Consider the following 15,463-nt stretch of genomic DNA (forward strand, 5'->3'; position numbering starts at 1 on the left):
CAAATTCTCACATTTTGTAGTCACGAGTGTCTTCTTTCAGACAAACTAACTTTTATTTGGCTAAGGTGTCATTTAGTGCCTTTATTTTCCCTTTAAGCGAAGAGAAATTGGACTCTCTCGCCAATCTCTTCCATGTTAATTTGGGTGTTTTTTTCCTCTTCATTTCGGATAAATCATACATTTTCAACCTGCTCTCATTTGGTCATTTTTCATCCGATTAAAAAAATTACAACATGCTCGTGTTCCCCAAACCCTTGCCGTTCTAACAAGCCATTTCTTGAATCTGTATCTTGAAGAGTTAAGTCGTGAGAGGCTTTTGTTCCAGGGGTGCGTCTGTCATACAATCTCAATGGAATGCAACCAATCTTGATGATAGTTGGATCTAGTCTTCTCTCTTTTCCCTGATTGGTTCGTTTTCTGCTTGTCTGTGCTGTGGCCAATGAGAGACGCTTTAATGACACCAATTAGAAGTTTCTCGAGAACCTACTCCTCCCATTTCATCTCGTCTGAGGTAAGTTGCAAGGCAATTGTTTGTAGTCTGGTGAATAATGCTAAATAAGTGTGATTTTGCAAGTTTTCCCCATCCTAAACTACATCACGTTAATACTGGCGATGTATTGAAACGTATTTGATGTGTTTGAACGTTATGTTGCTGTTTTAACAAGATTGGAAAAGTTAAGTGCTAGAGATGGTAGCCTACATGCTAGCTGCACCTGCTAGCGCTAGCAAAGAGCTAGCAGATGTTACATTAAAGTTTTAATGTGCAGTAAAAAAAAACTAAGAAAAGTTTGAGTAGGCTCTAAATCTCAATTGTGTACATCTCTCGTTGCTACAATATACAGTAAGGCTTTTGTCTCGTCTGTCGTCGACGTGGGGGGGGGGGGGGGTTGAGTGGCGTGTCGACGGTGTAGCGAAGCGGCGCCAATGAGGGATTTCGGAGAACATGCTCGTGTTCCCCAAACCCTTGCCGTTCTAACGAGCCCTTTCTTGAATCTGTATCTTCAACCGTTAAGTCGTGAGAGGCTTTTGTACAAGGGGTGCTTCTCTCATGCGATCTCAATGCAATGTGGGTGCGTGACGTCACTTCAACTCGTCACCATGGCAACGATCTTTTGTCACTAGACGTCAAATTCTCACATTTTGTAGTCACGAGTGTCTTCTTTCAGACAAACTAACTTTTATTTGGCTAAGGTGTCATTTAGTACCTTTATTTTCACCTTAAGCAAGAGAAGTCGGACTAATTCGCCTGTCTTGTACATGTTAATTTCAGGCGCCTTCCTCTCTCCATTTCTGATAACTCATAAGTTTTCAACCTGCTCTCATTTGGTCATTTTTTATCCGATTAAGAAAATGAGAACATGCTCGTGTTCCCCAAACCCTTGCCGTTCTAACGAGCCATTTCTTGAATCTGTATCTTCAACCGTTAAGTCGTGAGAGGCTTTTGTACAAGGGGTGCTTCTCTCATGCGATCTCAATGCAATGTGGGGCGCGTGACGGCTCCAAGTCAAAAATGTATGTGCTCTTAAAGTGACAGTGACATATTTTTAGATTATGGTTAACTTCCACATTTCTTGACCGATTCCAGTCATTTAAATTTTAAACTGTTCAGCTCATTTACATTTTTTTAAATACATGTTCAGGGACAGTGAGATACTTTTAGTTGATGTTGATTATGGTTAACTTCCACATTTCTTGAGCGATTCCAGTGGTTTAAATTTTAAACTGTTCAGCTCATTACCAAAGAGTCAGCAGTCCCATTCAAAATTTCCGCGGGAATTTTTCTAGTTTTTATTATTATTCTGATTGCTGTAGTAAATGACAGTGGTAGAACATACAGTATAAAATAAGTATAAAATACATAAGTATAAAATAAAAACATGATGATAATAATAGTAATAATAATAGTAATAATATAAAAAAATAAAAATCAATTTTTTTATACAAAACAATGTTTTTTTAAGTAGTGAAAAAAGTTACTTTGCCTAGTAATGAGTTACTTTTATTCTGAAGTAATTCAATTACTAACTCAGTTACTTTTGTTAGCAAGTAATGAGTAGCTATAACTTCCCAACACTGCTGATGACACTGCATCAGGAGCAACTGGGGGTTCAGTATTTTCACACTTACCTGGGATCAAACTCACACTCTCAGGGTTGTGAGACGACCACTCTACCACTGAGCCACGCAGCCCTGCCAACGACTGGCTGTATCGCTATTAAAATGTCAACAGCGTGCTGGCAAATTGAAAAGTTTGGCCTTCACTGGAAATGAGGGTGTGGTCAATTTAACACTCATGGTGGTGCTATTCAGGTTACACCCAACATCCACCCCAACACTCAAGGAAATTTACTCTGACAGTGTAACTTTTTATCCTAACAGTGTTAAAATAACACTGCTTACTGCATATTTGATCGAACACTGGATATTTAACACTGACCGATTTGCTGTGTTGAGTGGCTCAGATGCGACACTAATGCAGCAAGTATCTTTTTTTTTGTTCGCTTAATAGGTTTATGTACTCCAGAAAATATCATGTCTGCAAATGTGTGTCTTGTATTGATTTCCTGTATTTACATTTTTAATATTATTTCTCTATCACAGGTCTTATGCTCTGCTCAAGGCCTGACAGTGTACGTTCAGGAACAATCCTTCCTCTGTCTCCGTAAAGGTCAGCTGCTGAGCTTGAGTGTGCAAGTCAGCGACTGGGTGTACAGCGGTGTCCTGATCTGCCCTGCTTGTGCTGACTTCTGTGATGACTGTCCGGTCCTCCAGGAGGTCCCAACCATAAACACCTCCAGGATTAAGACCATTGGTCTGTATTTCCCATTCACATTATACATACATGTACAGTACTTAAAGTACTGAGTGGTGTTGAACAGGCCTGTGCATCCTTTACAAAAGAAACACATACAGAAAGTAGCTACATCTGGCCATGTTTGTTCTTAAAATAGGGTTAGGGTTAACCCTAACCCTCAATCTATATGTTTTTTTTTAAACTAATTTAATACACCTCTGTTTGCGCACCATAGTTCCTTGAAATCATGATGGTACTTATAGCCAGGTTAGCTGTAACATAGTCTCATTAATGGAGGCAATAGCATTTGGTAATCTTTTGCTTTAGATTAGTTATGTCCTATATCTTTGGTCAATCCACAATATCTTTAAAATAGCCCTATAGGAAAATGTGCAGGGTAGTGATATGCAGGGTGGTTAAAAAATAATCTGCCAAAATCATTCCACGATATTTCAAAAATTAAAAACAATAGAAAACTATAGTTTGGACACGCGTTGCACAAACCTTCAAGTTTTTAACTTCATGACTTCCAAGTGCTCAATGTGGCCACCACCGGTCTGTAGTACCTCTCCTAACAATTCAACGCTGAAGCACATTTTCATTCAGTGCCACATTGGGCACTTGTAAATGCGTGAAATAAAATCTTTGAAGGTATGTACAACACACATATCCAAGCTAGAGTTTTCTATTGTTTTGCTTTTTGTTTTTTTGAATGTTGCGTTTTGATTCTTTTTTAATCACCATGTATGATGAATGGTGAGATCGAAAGGTAAAGGAAAACATTGGCAGTAATTTATGTCCTTTTGAAGAATCAAGCACTGATTTGATTGCACACGATCCCACTTTACATCGGCCTATTCCCCTTTGGACTTCCTCTGTAAGTTCCTTAGTCACAAGAGGGTATTCTGAGATGCAGATCCTCACATTCTGTCTTCAGTTTCTATGAAACATGAGAGGTTGCCTTGCCACATCACTAAAATAAACTCTGGTGATGAACATATCATCCTCAGAAATTAGTTCCAGCATGCTAACTGCAAACTTCATTTACACAGGGTTTGTACTGCCGTGTTCCCTTTCTGTTCTCCTTTCTTAACATAGAAAGCATGATTTAAAAATTGCAAGTACCTGTACAATATTCCATTTATGTACAAAAAAACTGCCTTTGGTAGCATCAGTGGCTACACTTAACTGTTAAAGCCCAACAACACTCCAGATACTTTGGACACACAATAAAATATTAAGTTTTTCTGTCTACTTTTGATACATTTGGGGGCATATTCTCCCGTTCGCACTTAAGTCAATTGCTTACGCGCTTTTCTTAAACACTCCAAATATGCAGCAATTATCCCGTCTCAGCTTCTGACACACCCATCATGCATAACTATAGGTGCGTAACCATCAAATTGATTGTGAAATTAACTTTTGTGGTGAATCCGAAAGTTATTGCCAGTGACGCGCATGTTGCTCATTTTCGGGCTAAGGAGTGTGTGTTTTTGCATTCACTTACTTCTTAACTTATTTGCTCCCAAAAACGTATCCATACGTTCTATTTTAAATATTACCAGTGTCCCAAAGATTTATTTGTACGTTTTTTTAAAAAATGTTTTTTTATTGCTGGAGCATACAGAAGGTTTTGATACTACATCTGAACTGAAGAGAACGGTTGAAGAAATGGTAGTTAGTACAAAAATGGCCAGCAGGTGGCAGCAGAGTATACAAGATCAACCAGGGCCGTGTTGCAAAAAGCTCCTTTCCCCACAGTTTTTACCAGATTTGTGAATAATGATGAAATTTAGCTATATTCTAATAGGTCCACTCCTCAGGATGTTTTTTGTTACCTTTTTTTGACAATGATTTCCTGTTATCTCATACCTTGGGATATCACAAATTTATTTTTTCCCAATTTTATTTCTAACATGTATATATAAAAAATCTGACTGGTTATAAAAGTAATAAAAGTAAGGCGTACGGCTGCAGGACCTATGGACTTGGAGATCGGGTAGGGCCCCACAAATTTCGGGGCCAGTTTCGGGCATGGTACCTATACCAGTAACATCCTCACACATACATATAGATGTAGGTTCTTTGCGGACAGCCAGACTCACTGACCCGGTCGGTAGTGGGGCGCGGGCCTCCTTTTCCAGTCCATGGCCCTCTTCACTCTGTCACCCTGGAGCTTGAGAACCAGCCGGCGGATCATGGCGTGGGCGGAGGGTATGATCGCCTCCGCTTCCAAATGGGCGAAGTAGGGAGAGTTGTAATCGTGGGCGAACTTGAAGGGTGAAAAACCTGTTGCGGCTGTGGGCAGAGAATTATGAGCGAGTTCGACCCATACCAGGTGTTTGCTCCAGGTTGCCGGGTTTTGGGACACCAGACATCGGAGTCCGGTCTCAAGCTGCTGGTTGAGGCATTCAGCTTGTCCATTTGCTTCTGGATGGTAACCAGAGGTCAGGTTGGCCTTGGCTCCTAGTGCCCTACAGAAATCCCTCCAGAATCGTGAAACAAACTGAGGTCCACGGCCTGATACAATGCGGCGAGGAAAACCATGGACCCGCAATACATGGTCTATCATGACCTCAGCGGTTTTATTTGCTGATGGTAGTTTGGCTAGGGGGATGAATCTTGCCATTTTCGAGAATCGGTCTGCTACTGTAAGTATTGTGGTTTTACCGTGGGAGGCTGGGAGTCCGGTAACAAAGTCCAGGGAAATGACAACCCAGGGTCTGGAAGGAACGGGGAGAGGCTGCAGGAGACCCATCCGCGGTCAGGTGGACTCCTTGTTCTGGGCACATATTGGGCAAGCTTCCACGTATTCCCGTACCGATGCCTCTATGGCCGGCCACCAGAATCTCCGGGCAATGAAGAACAAAGTCCTGCGGACTCCAGGGTGACAAGACAGACGTGCTCCCACACAGTCAGTCAAGCGGAGCGCTTATGTGAAAATACGGTAAATCTAATTTATGAATGGGTCAGCGGGTAACGACTCTAGTGTAGCCCAATATAGCGGAGTAAGAGTAGCGTTACTTCTTCACACATCTACTCAAGTAAAAGTAAAAAGTATTGCGTGGTAAAACTACTCTTATAAGTACTTTTTTTTATTTATTATTCAAGTAAATGTAATGGAGTAAATGTAACTCATTACTACCCACCCTGGTCCTAAGCGTGTCTTGGGTTGGGCTCCGCCGTTACAAACTGCTTTTCAATGGTCGGGTGAGTGGGTCGGTGAACAAAGAAGTCTTGCCGGCTTGCAGGGAGAGCTCCAGCAATAGACGACTATCTTGTCGACTGTTACCACGACTTGTTGTCAAGCAACTGAAGTCGCAAGTTATGGTGACTGTGGACAGTATAGTTGTCCATTGCTGGAACTCTATGCAAGCCGGCGACACTTCCTTGTTCGCCGATCCACTCACTCAATGCAGTTTGCAACAGCGGAGGCCAACCCAAGACATGCTAAGGACCGCCCCCTCATTTGAATAACATTTTGACAGAACGTCTGCAGCATGAAATAAATAAATGTGAGAGCAGAGCGTTTTTATTATGGGACTGCTTTGCGAAGCAAGCAGGCACATATTGTTATTCTACCTAGGACAGTGGTTTATTTTTCTTGTCGTTATTATTATGGGACTGCTTTGCGAAGCAAGCAGGCACATATTGTTATTCTACCTAGGACAGTGGTTTATTTTTCTTGTTGTTATTATTATATATTATTCCACGATTTTTCCGCTAAAATGCGGCCCGTACCGTACATCGCACCGGCACAAATGAGGTATCAAACGATGCGGCTCGATCTGACTCGCTGCGCTATTATTTTTCTAAGAATTCCCAGTTACCTTGGCGACGCTATTCCCAAAAAACTCCCAAATTAACTCCCCATTGGGAATGAATGGGAAAAAAATCACACTTCAAGCACCTTTTTCCAAGACACGCTGCGCGCGCATACGTTATCCGACCGATACGAATTTTAGCTCATTTTGTAGGAATTTGTCCCATCTTTAGCTCAGTGTCGAAATCTTTTTTAAGGAATGAAAGCCCCCCCCCCCTGTTCGGGTTCAAAGACAGTAGCTGAATTAGCTTTCTCACACACTCTGTTGGCTAATTAGCCATCCAGTGCCGGGAACCAAATAATGTATTAGAAAAAATTTCACTTCAACTCGTCACCACTGCCACAATCTTTTGTCACTAGACGTCAAATTCTCACATTTTGTAGTCACGAGTGTCTTCTTTCAGACAAACTAACTTTTATTTGGCTAAGGTGTCATTTAGTGCCTTTATTTTCCCTTTAAGCGAAGAGAAATTGGACTCTCTCGCCAATCTCTTCCATGTTAATTTGGGTGTTTTTTTCCTCTTCATTTCGGATAAATCATACATTTTCAACCTGCTCTCATTTGGTCATTTTTCATCCGATTAAAAAAATTACAACATGCTCGTGTTCCCCAAACCCTTGCCGTTCTAACAAGCCATTTCTTGAATCTGTATCTTGAAGAGTTAAGTCGTGAGAGGCTTTTGTTCCAGGGGTGCGTCTGTCATACAATCTCAATGGAATGCAACCAATCTTGATGATAGTTGGATCTAGTCTTCTCTCTTTTCCCTGATTGGTTCGTTTTCTGCTTGTCTGTGCTGTGGCCAATGAGAGACGCTTTAATGACACCAATTAGAAGTTTCTCGAGAACCTACTCCTCCCATTTCATCTCGTCTGAGGTAAGTTGCAAGGCAATTGTTTGTAGTCTGGTGAATAATGCTAAATAAGTGTGATTTTGCAAGTTTTCCCCATCCTAAACTACATCACGTTAATACTGGCGATGTATTGAAACGTATTTGATGTGTTTGAACGTTATGTTGCTGTTTTAACAAGATTGGAAAAGTTAAGTGCTAGAGATGGTAGCCTACATGCTAGCTGCACCTGCTAGCGCTAGCAAAGAGCTAGCAGATGTTACATTAAAGTTTTAATGTGCAGTAAAAAAAAACTAAGAAAAGTTTGAGTAGGCTCTAAATCTCAATTGTGTACATCTCTCGTTGCTACAATATACAGTAAGGCTTTTGTCTCGTCTGTCGTCGACGTGGGGGGGGGGGGGGGTTGAGTGGCGTGTCGACGGTGTAGCGAAGCGGCGCCAATGAGGGATTTCGGAGAACATGCTCGTGTTCCCCAAACCCTTGCCGTTCTAACGAGCCCTTTCTTGAATCTGTATCTTCAACCGTTAAGTCGTGAGAGGCTTTTGTACAAGGGGTGCTTCTCTCATGCGATCTCAATGCAATGTGGGTGCGTGACGTCACTTCAACTCGTCACCATGGCAACGATCTTTTGTCACTAGACGTCAAATTCTCACATTTTGTAGTCACGAGTGTCTTCTTTCAGACAAACTAACTTTTATTTGGCTAAGGTGTCATTTAGTACCTTTATTTTCACCTTAAGCAAGAGAAGTCGGACTAATTCGCCTGTCTTGTACATGTTAATTTCAGGCGCCTTCCTCTCTCCATTTCTGATAACTCATAAGTTTTCAACCTGCTCTCATTTGGTCATTTTTTATCCGATTAAGAAAATGAGAACATGCTCGTGTTCCCCAAACCCTTGCCGTTCTAACGAGCCATTTCTTGAATCTGTATCTTCAACCGTTAAGTCGTGAGAGGCTTTTGTACAAGGGGTGCTTCTCTCATGCGATCTCAATGCAATGTGGGGCGCGTGACGGCTCCAAGTCAAAAATGTATGTGCTCTTAAAGTGACAGTGACATATTTTTAGATTATGGTTAACTTCCACATTTCTTGACCGATTCCAGTCATTTAAATTTTAAACTGTTCAGCTCATTTACATTTTTTTAAATACATGTTCAGGGACAGTGAGATACTTTTAGTTGATGTTGATTATGGTTAACTTCCACATTTCTTGAGCGATTCCAGTGGTTTAAATTTTAAACTGTTCAGCTCATTACCAAAGAGTCAGCAGTCCCATTCAAAATTTCCGCGGGAATTTTTCTAGTTATTATATATTATTCCACGATTTTTCCGCTAAAATGCGGCCCGTACCGTACATCGCACCGGCACAAATGAGGTATCAAACGATGCGGCTCGATCTGACTCGCTGCGCTATTATTTTTCTAAGAATTCCCAGTTACCTTGGCGACGCTATTCCCAAAAAACTCCCAAATTAACTCCCCATTGGGAATGAATGGGAAAAAAATCACACTTCAAGCACCTTTTTCCAAGACACGCTGCGCGCGCATACGTTATCCGACCGGTACGAATTTTAGCTCATTTTGTAGGAATTTTTCCCATCTTTAGCTCAGTGTCGAAATCTTTTTTAAGGAATGAAAGCCCCCCCCCCTGTTCGGGTTCAAAGACAGTGGCTGAATTAGCTTTCTCACACACTCTGTTGGCTAATTAGCCATCCAGTGCCGGGAACCAAATAATGTATTAGAAAAAATTTCACTTCAACTCGTCACCACTGCCACAATCTTTTGTCACTAGACGTCAAATTCTCACATTTTGTAGTCACGAGTGTCTTCTTTCAGACAAACTAACTTTTATTTGGTTAAGGTGTCATTTAGTACCTTTATTTTCCCTTTAAGCTCGGACAAGTCGGACCAACTCGCCTATCTCAACCATGTTAATTTCAGGCGCCTTCCTCTCTCCATTTCTGATAAATCATAAGTTTTCAACCTGCTCTCATTTGGTCATTTTTCATCCGATTAAAAAAATGAGAACATGCTCGTGTTCCCCAAACCCTTGCCGTTCTAACGAGCCATTTCTTGAATCTGTATCTTGAACCGTTAAGTCGTGAGAGGCTTTTGTACAAGGGGTGCTTCTCTCATGCGATCTCAATGGAATGTGGGGCGCGTGACGGCTCCAAGTCAAATGTGCGTGCGTGAATGTGCATGATTCTTAAAGGGACAGTAAGATACTTTTAGTTGATGTTGATTATAGTTAACTTCCACATTTCTTGAGCGATTCCAGTCGTTTAAATTTTAAACTGTTCAGCTCATTTACATTTTTTTATGGACAGTAAGATAATTTTAGTTGATGTTGATTATGGTTAACTTCCACATTTCTTGAGCGATTCCAGTGGTTTAAATTTTAAACTGTTCAGCTCATTACCAAAGAGTCAGCAGTCCCATTCAAAATTTCCGCGGGAATTTTTCTAGTTTGTTGATTGATATTCAATTCTATTTATATATTTATTTTGTATTTATTTCGACATGGTTTATATATATATATATATATATATATATATATATATACACACACAGTGGTACCTCGGAGTTTGAACATAATTCGTTCCTGAGAAGTGTTCAAAGTCCGAATTGTTCAACCTCTGAAACATTTTTTTCCCATAGGAAATAATGTAAATGCAATTAATCCCTTCCCAAGCTCCAAAAACAGAAAATTTATATTTGAATTTCTGTTTATGTTTTTTACATTTACAGTACAGTATTCAAACAATAAAAATATCTTACTTTACCTGTTGTGGTGTGATGGCATCAGTGGATGATAAATGCTATGTTAATGCTAGCTTTAGTTCAGCGCTGAGTTGGTGTATTTTACATTGGGCATATTGTTACAGACTACTAAGCGCTCCTTGCGTGCGTTTTTTAACGTCAGGCACGTTGTTGAACAGCTAAGGGGGGGTCCTTGTGCCAGTATTTACAGAAGTAGTCGCGTAATATATATATGTAATCCGTTTTTATTTTCACTTTTATTCATTTATTTTATTTAATAGTTATTTATTTATTTTTAATTTTGGCAGTCTTGGTTCTCCATAAGCTATAAATCTTAACGTTCATTCATGAGGTGTTGGGGTAGGGTGGGGGGATGTTGAATGAACACCAAACAACAGCCTCTAGTGCTCATTTGAGAATTTGTATGTGCACCCGGTAAATTATGTGTTAATGAATGTAATAATACTGTGAAGACAGTGACAATGTGAATGATTTCTTATAATAATTGGGAAACTGATAAATATCAATATAGAACTTTTTATTTCTCCAGATGCCTGCTACTGTCTAAATTTCCAAATGACAAAGACAACACCATTCTTAGGAAATCACAACTGTCCCATCACCGGGACTATTTCACTATTTTTAGAACATGCCCGCAGGCTACGCAGCTGGTCATTGGGGGTCACCAATGTGCTGCCCACGTGCACCACATTGGTGACCCCTGGTCTATAGAGTATGTACACATTTATTAAGGAAAAAAATGCTATTTATTGCCATTGTATTTTTATTGTTTCAGATCCGTGCTCCAGGTCTCCAGGTGTATCCCCCATTGTCAGACTTCAGTTCACCCTTATTGCTCTATTGTTAATCTGCCAATTCAACTAATAGAACTTAAAGAGAGCCGCATGTGTACTCAAATGACTCAGACTTTGACCATCCATCCTTTCGTCCCTTTTGTACTACTGGTACTTAGCTTGTTCAGGGTACCAGGTGAAGTGGAGCGTATCCCAGCTGGACAGTTTTTTTTTCTTCTTTTTTTTGAGAGCACAGTATTATTCATTCGGAAGCCTTCATGAGTCAACATGTCATCATCATCACTCTCTCATTTTTTTGCGTGTGTGTGTGTGTGTGTGTGTGTGTGTGTGCGTGCGTGCGTACGTGTGCGTGCGTACGTATGACTATGTGCTCTTTAATTCACCTGAAACCTGTAATAAATCGCAGACCCTTCACCTTAGCCGGATACTTCAGAGTCCCGCCGGAGTCGTGAAGTTGTCAGGAGACCAGCAAAAGGATCAAAGAAAAGAAAGATGAAACAAAGTGAAATGTATTACTAACCAGACACCACCTACCACCCACAGAGTTACAAAACCAGAATCTTTCACCAATCCCAGATACATCTGAATTCCAACAGATTAGGAACCTCAAGTGACCAGAGGAAAGACTAAAGGAAGGATAGATGAAGCAGAGTGAGATGCACAAACACCAGCCTCCACTGATTCAGCGATCAGTGGGAGAAGCAAATTCTGGTTGAGTTTCAGTAGATGCTGATGTGGTGGATCTGGCATGCATGAGAACCTCTACCAAAGAGGGGAGCGGTGGATTCCTTGCCAGTTAATTGTGGGGCACATAGAACCATTCAAACCGATGGATAATTGTGTGCACATAAGGCAGACATGCTAACCAATGTGCCACAGTGCTGCCTAGTTGACCACTATTTAATATACAGTTGAAAACCAGAAAAAGTTATTTGTTTGTACCAAAAAAACTCAAATGTAATGACTCATGTTCTTTTGTTATATTTGTGTCATTTTGTGGCGGCCGTGGCTCAGGTTGTAGAGACAGTCGTTCAGTAACCAGAAGGTTGGCTGTTCGATCCCCGCTCTCCCCATGTCATGTGTCGTTGTGTCCTTGGGCAAGACACTTCACACACATTGCCTCCAGTGCTACTCACACTGGTGTATGGAAGGTGTGAATGTTTGGTGGTGGTCGGAGGGGCCATAGGCGTACACTGGCAGCCTCGCTTCGTCAGCCTGCCCCAGGGCAGCTGTGGTTACTTAAGTAGCTTACCGCCACCACAGTATGAATGTGTGAGTGCATGAATAATGTTATCCATTGCATTTTAAAGCATCTTGGAGTGTCTAGAAAAGCGCTATATAAATCTGATGCATTATTATTATTTTAACACTGTTAGGATAAAAAAAAGTTTCACTGTCAGAGTAAATTTCCTGGTGGATGTTGGGTGTAACCAGAATTATACAACCTTGAGTGTTAAATTGACCACACCCTCATTTCCGGTGAAGGAAAAACTTTCCAATTCTCCAGCGCCCTGTCGACAGGAGCCGTTTAACTTTTAATTAATCAAACAGAAAAATGTATAAACACATTTTTTAAATACTTTGTCCTTAACTCCCAAAAACGTATTTATAAGTTTTTTTATGCTAGAGCATACAGAAGACTTTGATACAGCTTCTGACATGAAGTGGTTGCTTTAAGCAATGGTAGTATTACAAAAAATGGCCAGCAGGTGGCAGCAGGGTATAAGAAATCAGCCAGGGCCATGTTGCAACAAGCTCTTTTCCCCACAATTTTAAACTGGTTTGTAAATAATGATGAAACTTTGCTATATTTTAATGCCATACCTGCAAAACGGAAACAGATACAAATATACCCTTTTCCCGGTGAAAGAAGAGACTCTAATTTTTTGGGGGTAGGTTCTATGTTTTTATATCAATAGAACAGAATATTCTGTGGGCTTAGCAAAATCAGTCAAAATCCAGTAAGATAGCCGCCAGCGAAGGTGGTTGCTTCAGTGAAAATGGCTGGGAGTGAATGAGTTAAGCGTGTTTTATGTCAATAACGATACATCCAGATTGTTTGGGCATTATGGATCAGTGATAGAGTGGTCGTCTCACAACCCTGAGACTGTGGGTTTGATCCTAGGCCAGTGTGACTATGTCAAAGTATCCTTGAACAAGATACCGAACCCCCAGTTGCTCCTGATTCTGTCATCATCAGTAGGCGAAGAGGTAGTCAAATTGTAAATTGTGCTTTGAGGGCCTTATAGTTAATAGTTTGACTGAGTTAAAAATTTAACATTGACACTGGTGCTATACACGCATAAGTAATTAAACACCAGAGTTAAGTGTAGTTTGTCAGAGTTTTTTTTTTTTTTAAACTGACACTAGTGTGGAGTACTTTAAACACTACTGAGTGTTTACCATTGTAGATTTTTAACACGATACAGTGTTGAAGTAACACTGGTTATGTGTGAAAAAGCAACTCTTTGAAAAGTGTAAAATTTACACTCATTGGTGTGGACACACAAACACTTTTCTTGTGTTACATTAAAGAGTCAAATCATCTTATCTTGTTTGCAGTTTCAGCAAGGATTTTCTCTTTACTGGAAAAAAAAAGAATTTTGCCGAAAGTGTCAGCAAGGTAAGAGGATTTTTTCTCTACTGGAAAAAAAGTTTTTGTCTGAAAAAAAGAAACTCTAAACTCAGTCAAAAAGTACACAGCAAAATTGCTGGGAAGAAGATTTTTTTGTGTCTGAAAAAAGCAAATTGAACTCTACAAATCATAAAATCTGGTTCATCGTTGGTGATTTCAATGTAGATTTTCTACATCCATATAAACATAGGACTGAATTTATTAATGTTCTTTACAGTATCATCGTACGCCCCCAAACAATCAGACCTATCAGAATGAGATCCATAGTGTGACATGAAATGATAATATTTTTTTTAATTAAATAGTCACACATTAAGTGGATAATTGAAATTAGTGATCATCTTCCATTTTTCACAATTTGTAATGAAACAAGCAGGGCAAGATAACTGTACAGAAGGGGTAGAAGCCATGGTTGTACTCAATGAGTAATTACAACAAAATTGGGATATTATGTATGAAGAAAATGATTTAATGTATAAATTATTTTAAATGTTTTTTAGAACATTATATGGTAAAAACTGTCCAATTAAACAATTTTGCAGAAAACTAAAGTATATAGATAATCAGTGAATGTCAAAGGAATTGCAGAATGCTTGCAAAAAGAAAAACACATGATAGAGAATTCATTAGATATAGAACTAAAGAAACAAAACAAAATAAGTTAACTAATATCATGTGAAATTGAAAAAAAAATACAGGGTCTGACATGAATCCTAAGTGCTTCTACTTTAAGGAACTGCCCTGTTTTGGAGAAGATTCTCTCAGGAGGGACTGACATTGCTCCAATGTACAGTCTCCATCCAGCATCAATTAGTAACGGTTGCATAAGTCAAGAGACACTGACACCTTCATTAATATCATATAATATTATTTTTCTTGTTTTTCTCCTTACAGACTCGACATTCTTCTTTTGTATTGCCAATAAAGTTGAAATATGTCCAGGTATAAATCATTTTCCTGCTGTCCCTCATTTCTTACACACACACACACACAGTTCCTAATGGGGACATCCCATTGACATTGTGCATTTTATGCATTTTTTATTGAACCTAACTAAAATCCAATTCAAACTTAAACTATAAAATCTAATTGTGACCCTCAAAAAGAGGTCTGGAGTTGTGAGGACCGGCCAAAATGTCCCCACAAAGCACGAGTGGTCCCCACAATAGTTGGGTTTCCATTCCCCCATTTCTATTAGAATTTTCAAAAATGCAAAAATGTAATTAAATGGAAATGCTAGAAATTTGAAAAAGGGCCCAACGTTTTGACCGGATATTACGTCACTCAGTCGTAAAGCAATGGCGGACGATAAAGTAAGGTATGTTTGGGGGGACGACAAAACAGAAATCTTTTGGGAATTTGTTATGTTGGAGTTGCAGCCTTTGTATCAACTTCTCCATGTGATGTGATGCATCCAGGGGCTGGTTAACATGTCCTCGCCATATGACATCAGGTTCTACACTCAGAGTGTAGAAGAGCGGTCCTGTTTGGGATAGGATCTCAACAGACTTCCACTTGACACTGTGACTGTGATCATCTCTGGCAAGGACCTTCTGGCCAACTTCAAATGTTCTCAATTTTCTCTGCCATTGAGATGATGAGCAATGTTTGTCTTGATCATGGTTGCGGATGTCAGGTTTCAGTAGATCCAGACATGACCTTAGGTTTCTTCCCATGAACAACATTGCAGGTGACTGACCTGTTGTGGCATGTGGTATGTTCCTGTAAGCCATCAGAAAATGTGCAATATTCTGCCGCAGAGGCACTTCCTCCTTCATTCTTGACTTCATG

General features: G+C 40.1%; 1 protein-coding gene across 2 annotated transcripts in view; it reads left to right on the top strand.

The window, feature by feature from the left end:
* The window catches only part of lmln (leishmanolysin-like (metallopeptidase M8 family)), an 88,815-nt gene extending 74,194 nt beyond the window's left edge, over positions 1-14,621 (top strand). The window contains exons 15-17 of one of the 2 annotated variants that reach the window (XM_077579248.1): positions 2,602-2,812; positions 13,600-13,660; positions 14,567-14,621. In XM_077579248.1, the coding sequence (XP_077435374.1) occupies positions 2,602-2,812; positions 13,600-13,660; positions 14,567-14,597 (303 nt within the window). In that variant the 3' untranslated portion in view covers positions 14,598-14,621. Of the gene's footprint in view, positions 1-2,601; positions 2,813-11,018 lie in introns of both variants that reach the window. The other variant, XR_013295848.1, reaches the window with a different exon arrangement.
* Positions 14,622-15,463: the final 842 nt, after the last annotated feature.

This window comes from Vanacampus margaritifer, chromosome 11, assembly GCF_051991255.1.
Source record: "Vanacampus margaritifer isolate UIUO_Vmar chromosome 11, RoL_Vmar_1.0, whole genome shotgun sequence".
NCBI classification, from domain to species: Eukaryota; Metazoa; Chordata; class Actinopteri; order Syngnathiformes; family Syngnathidae; genus Vanacampus; species Vanacampus margaritifer.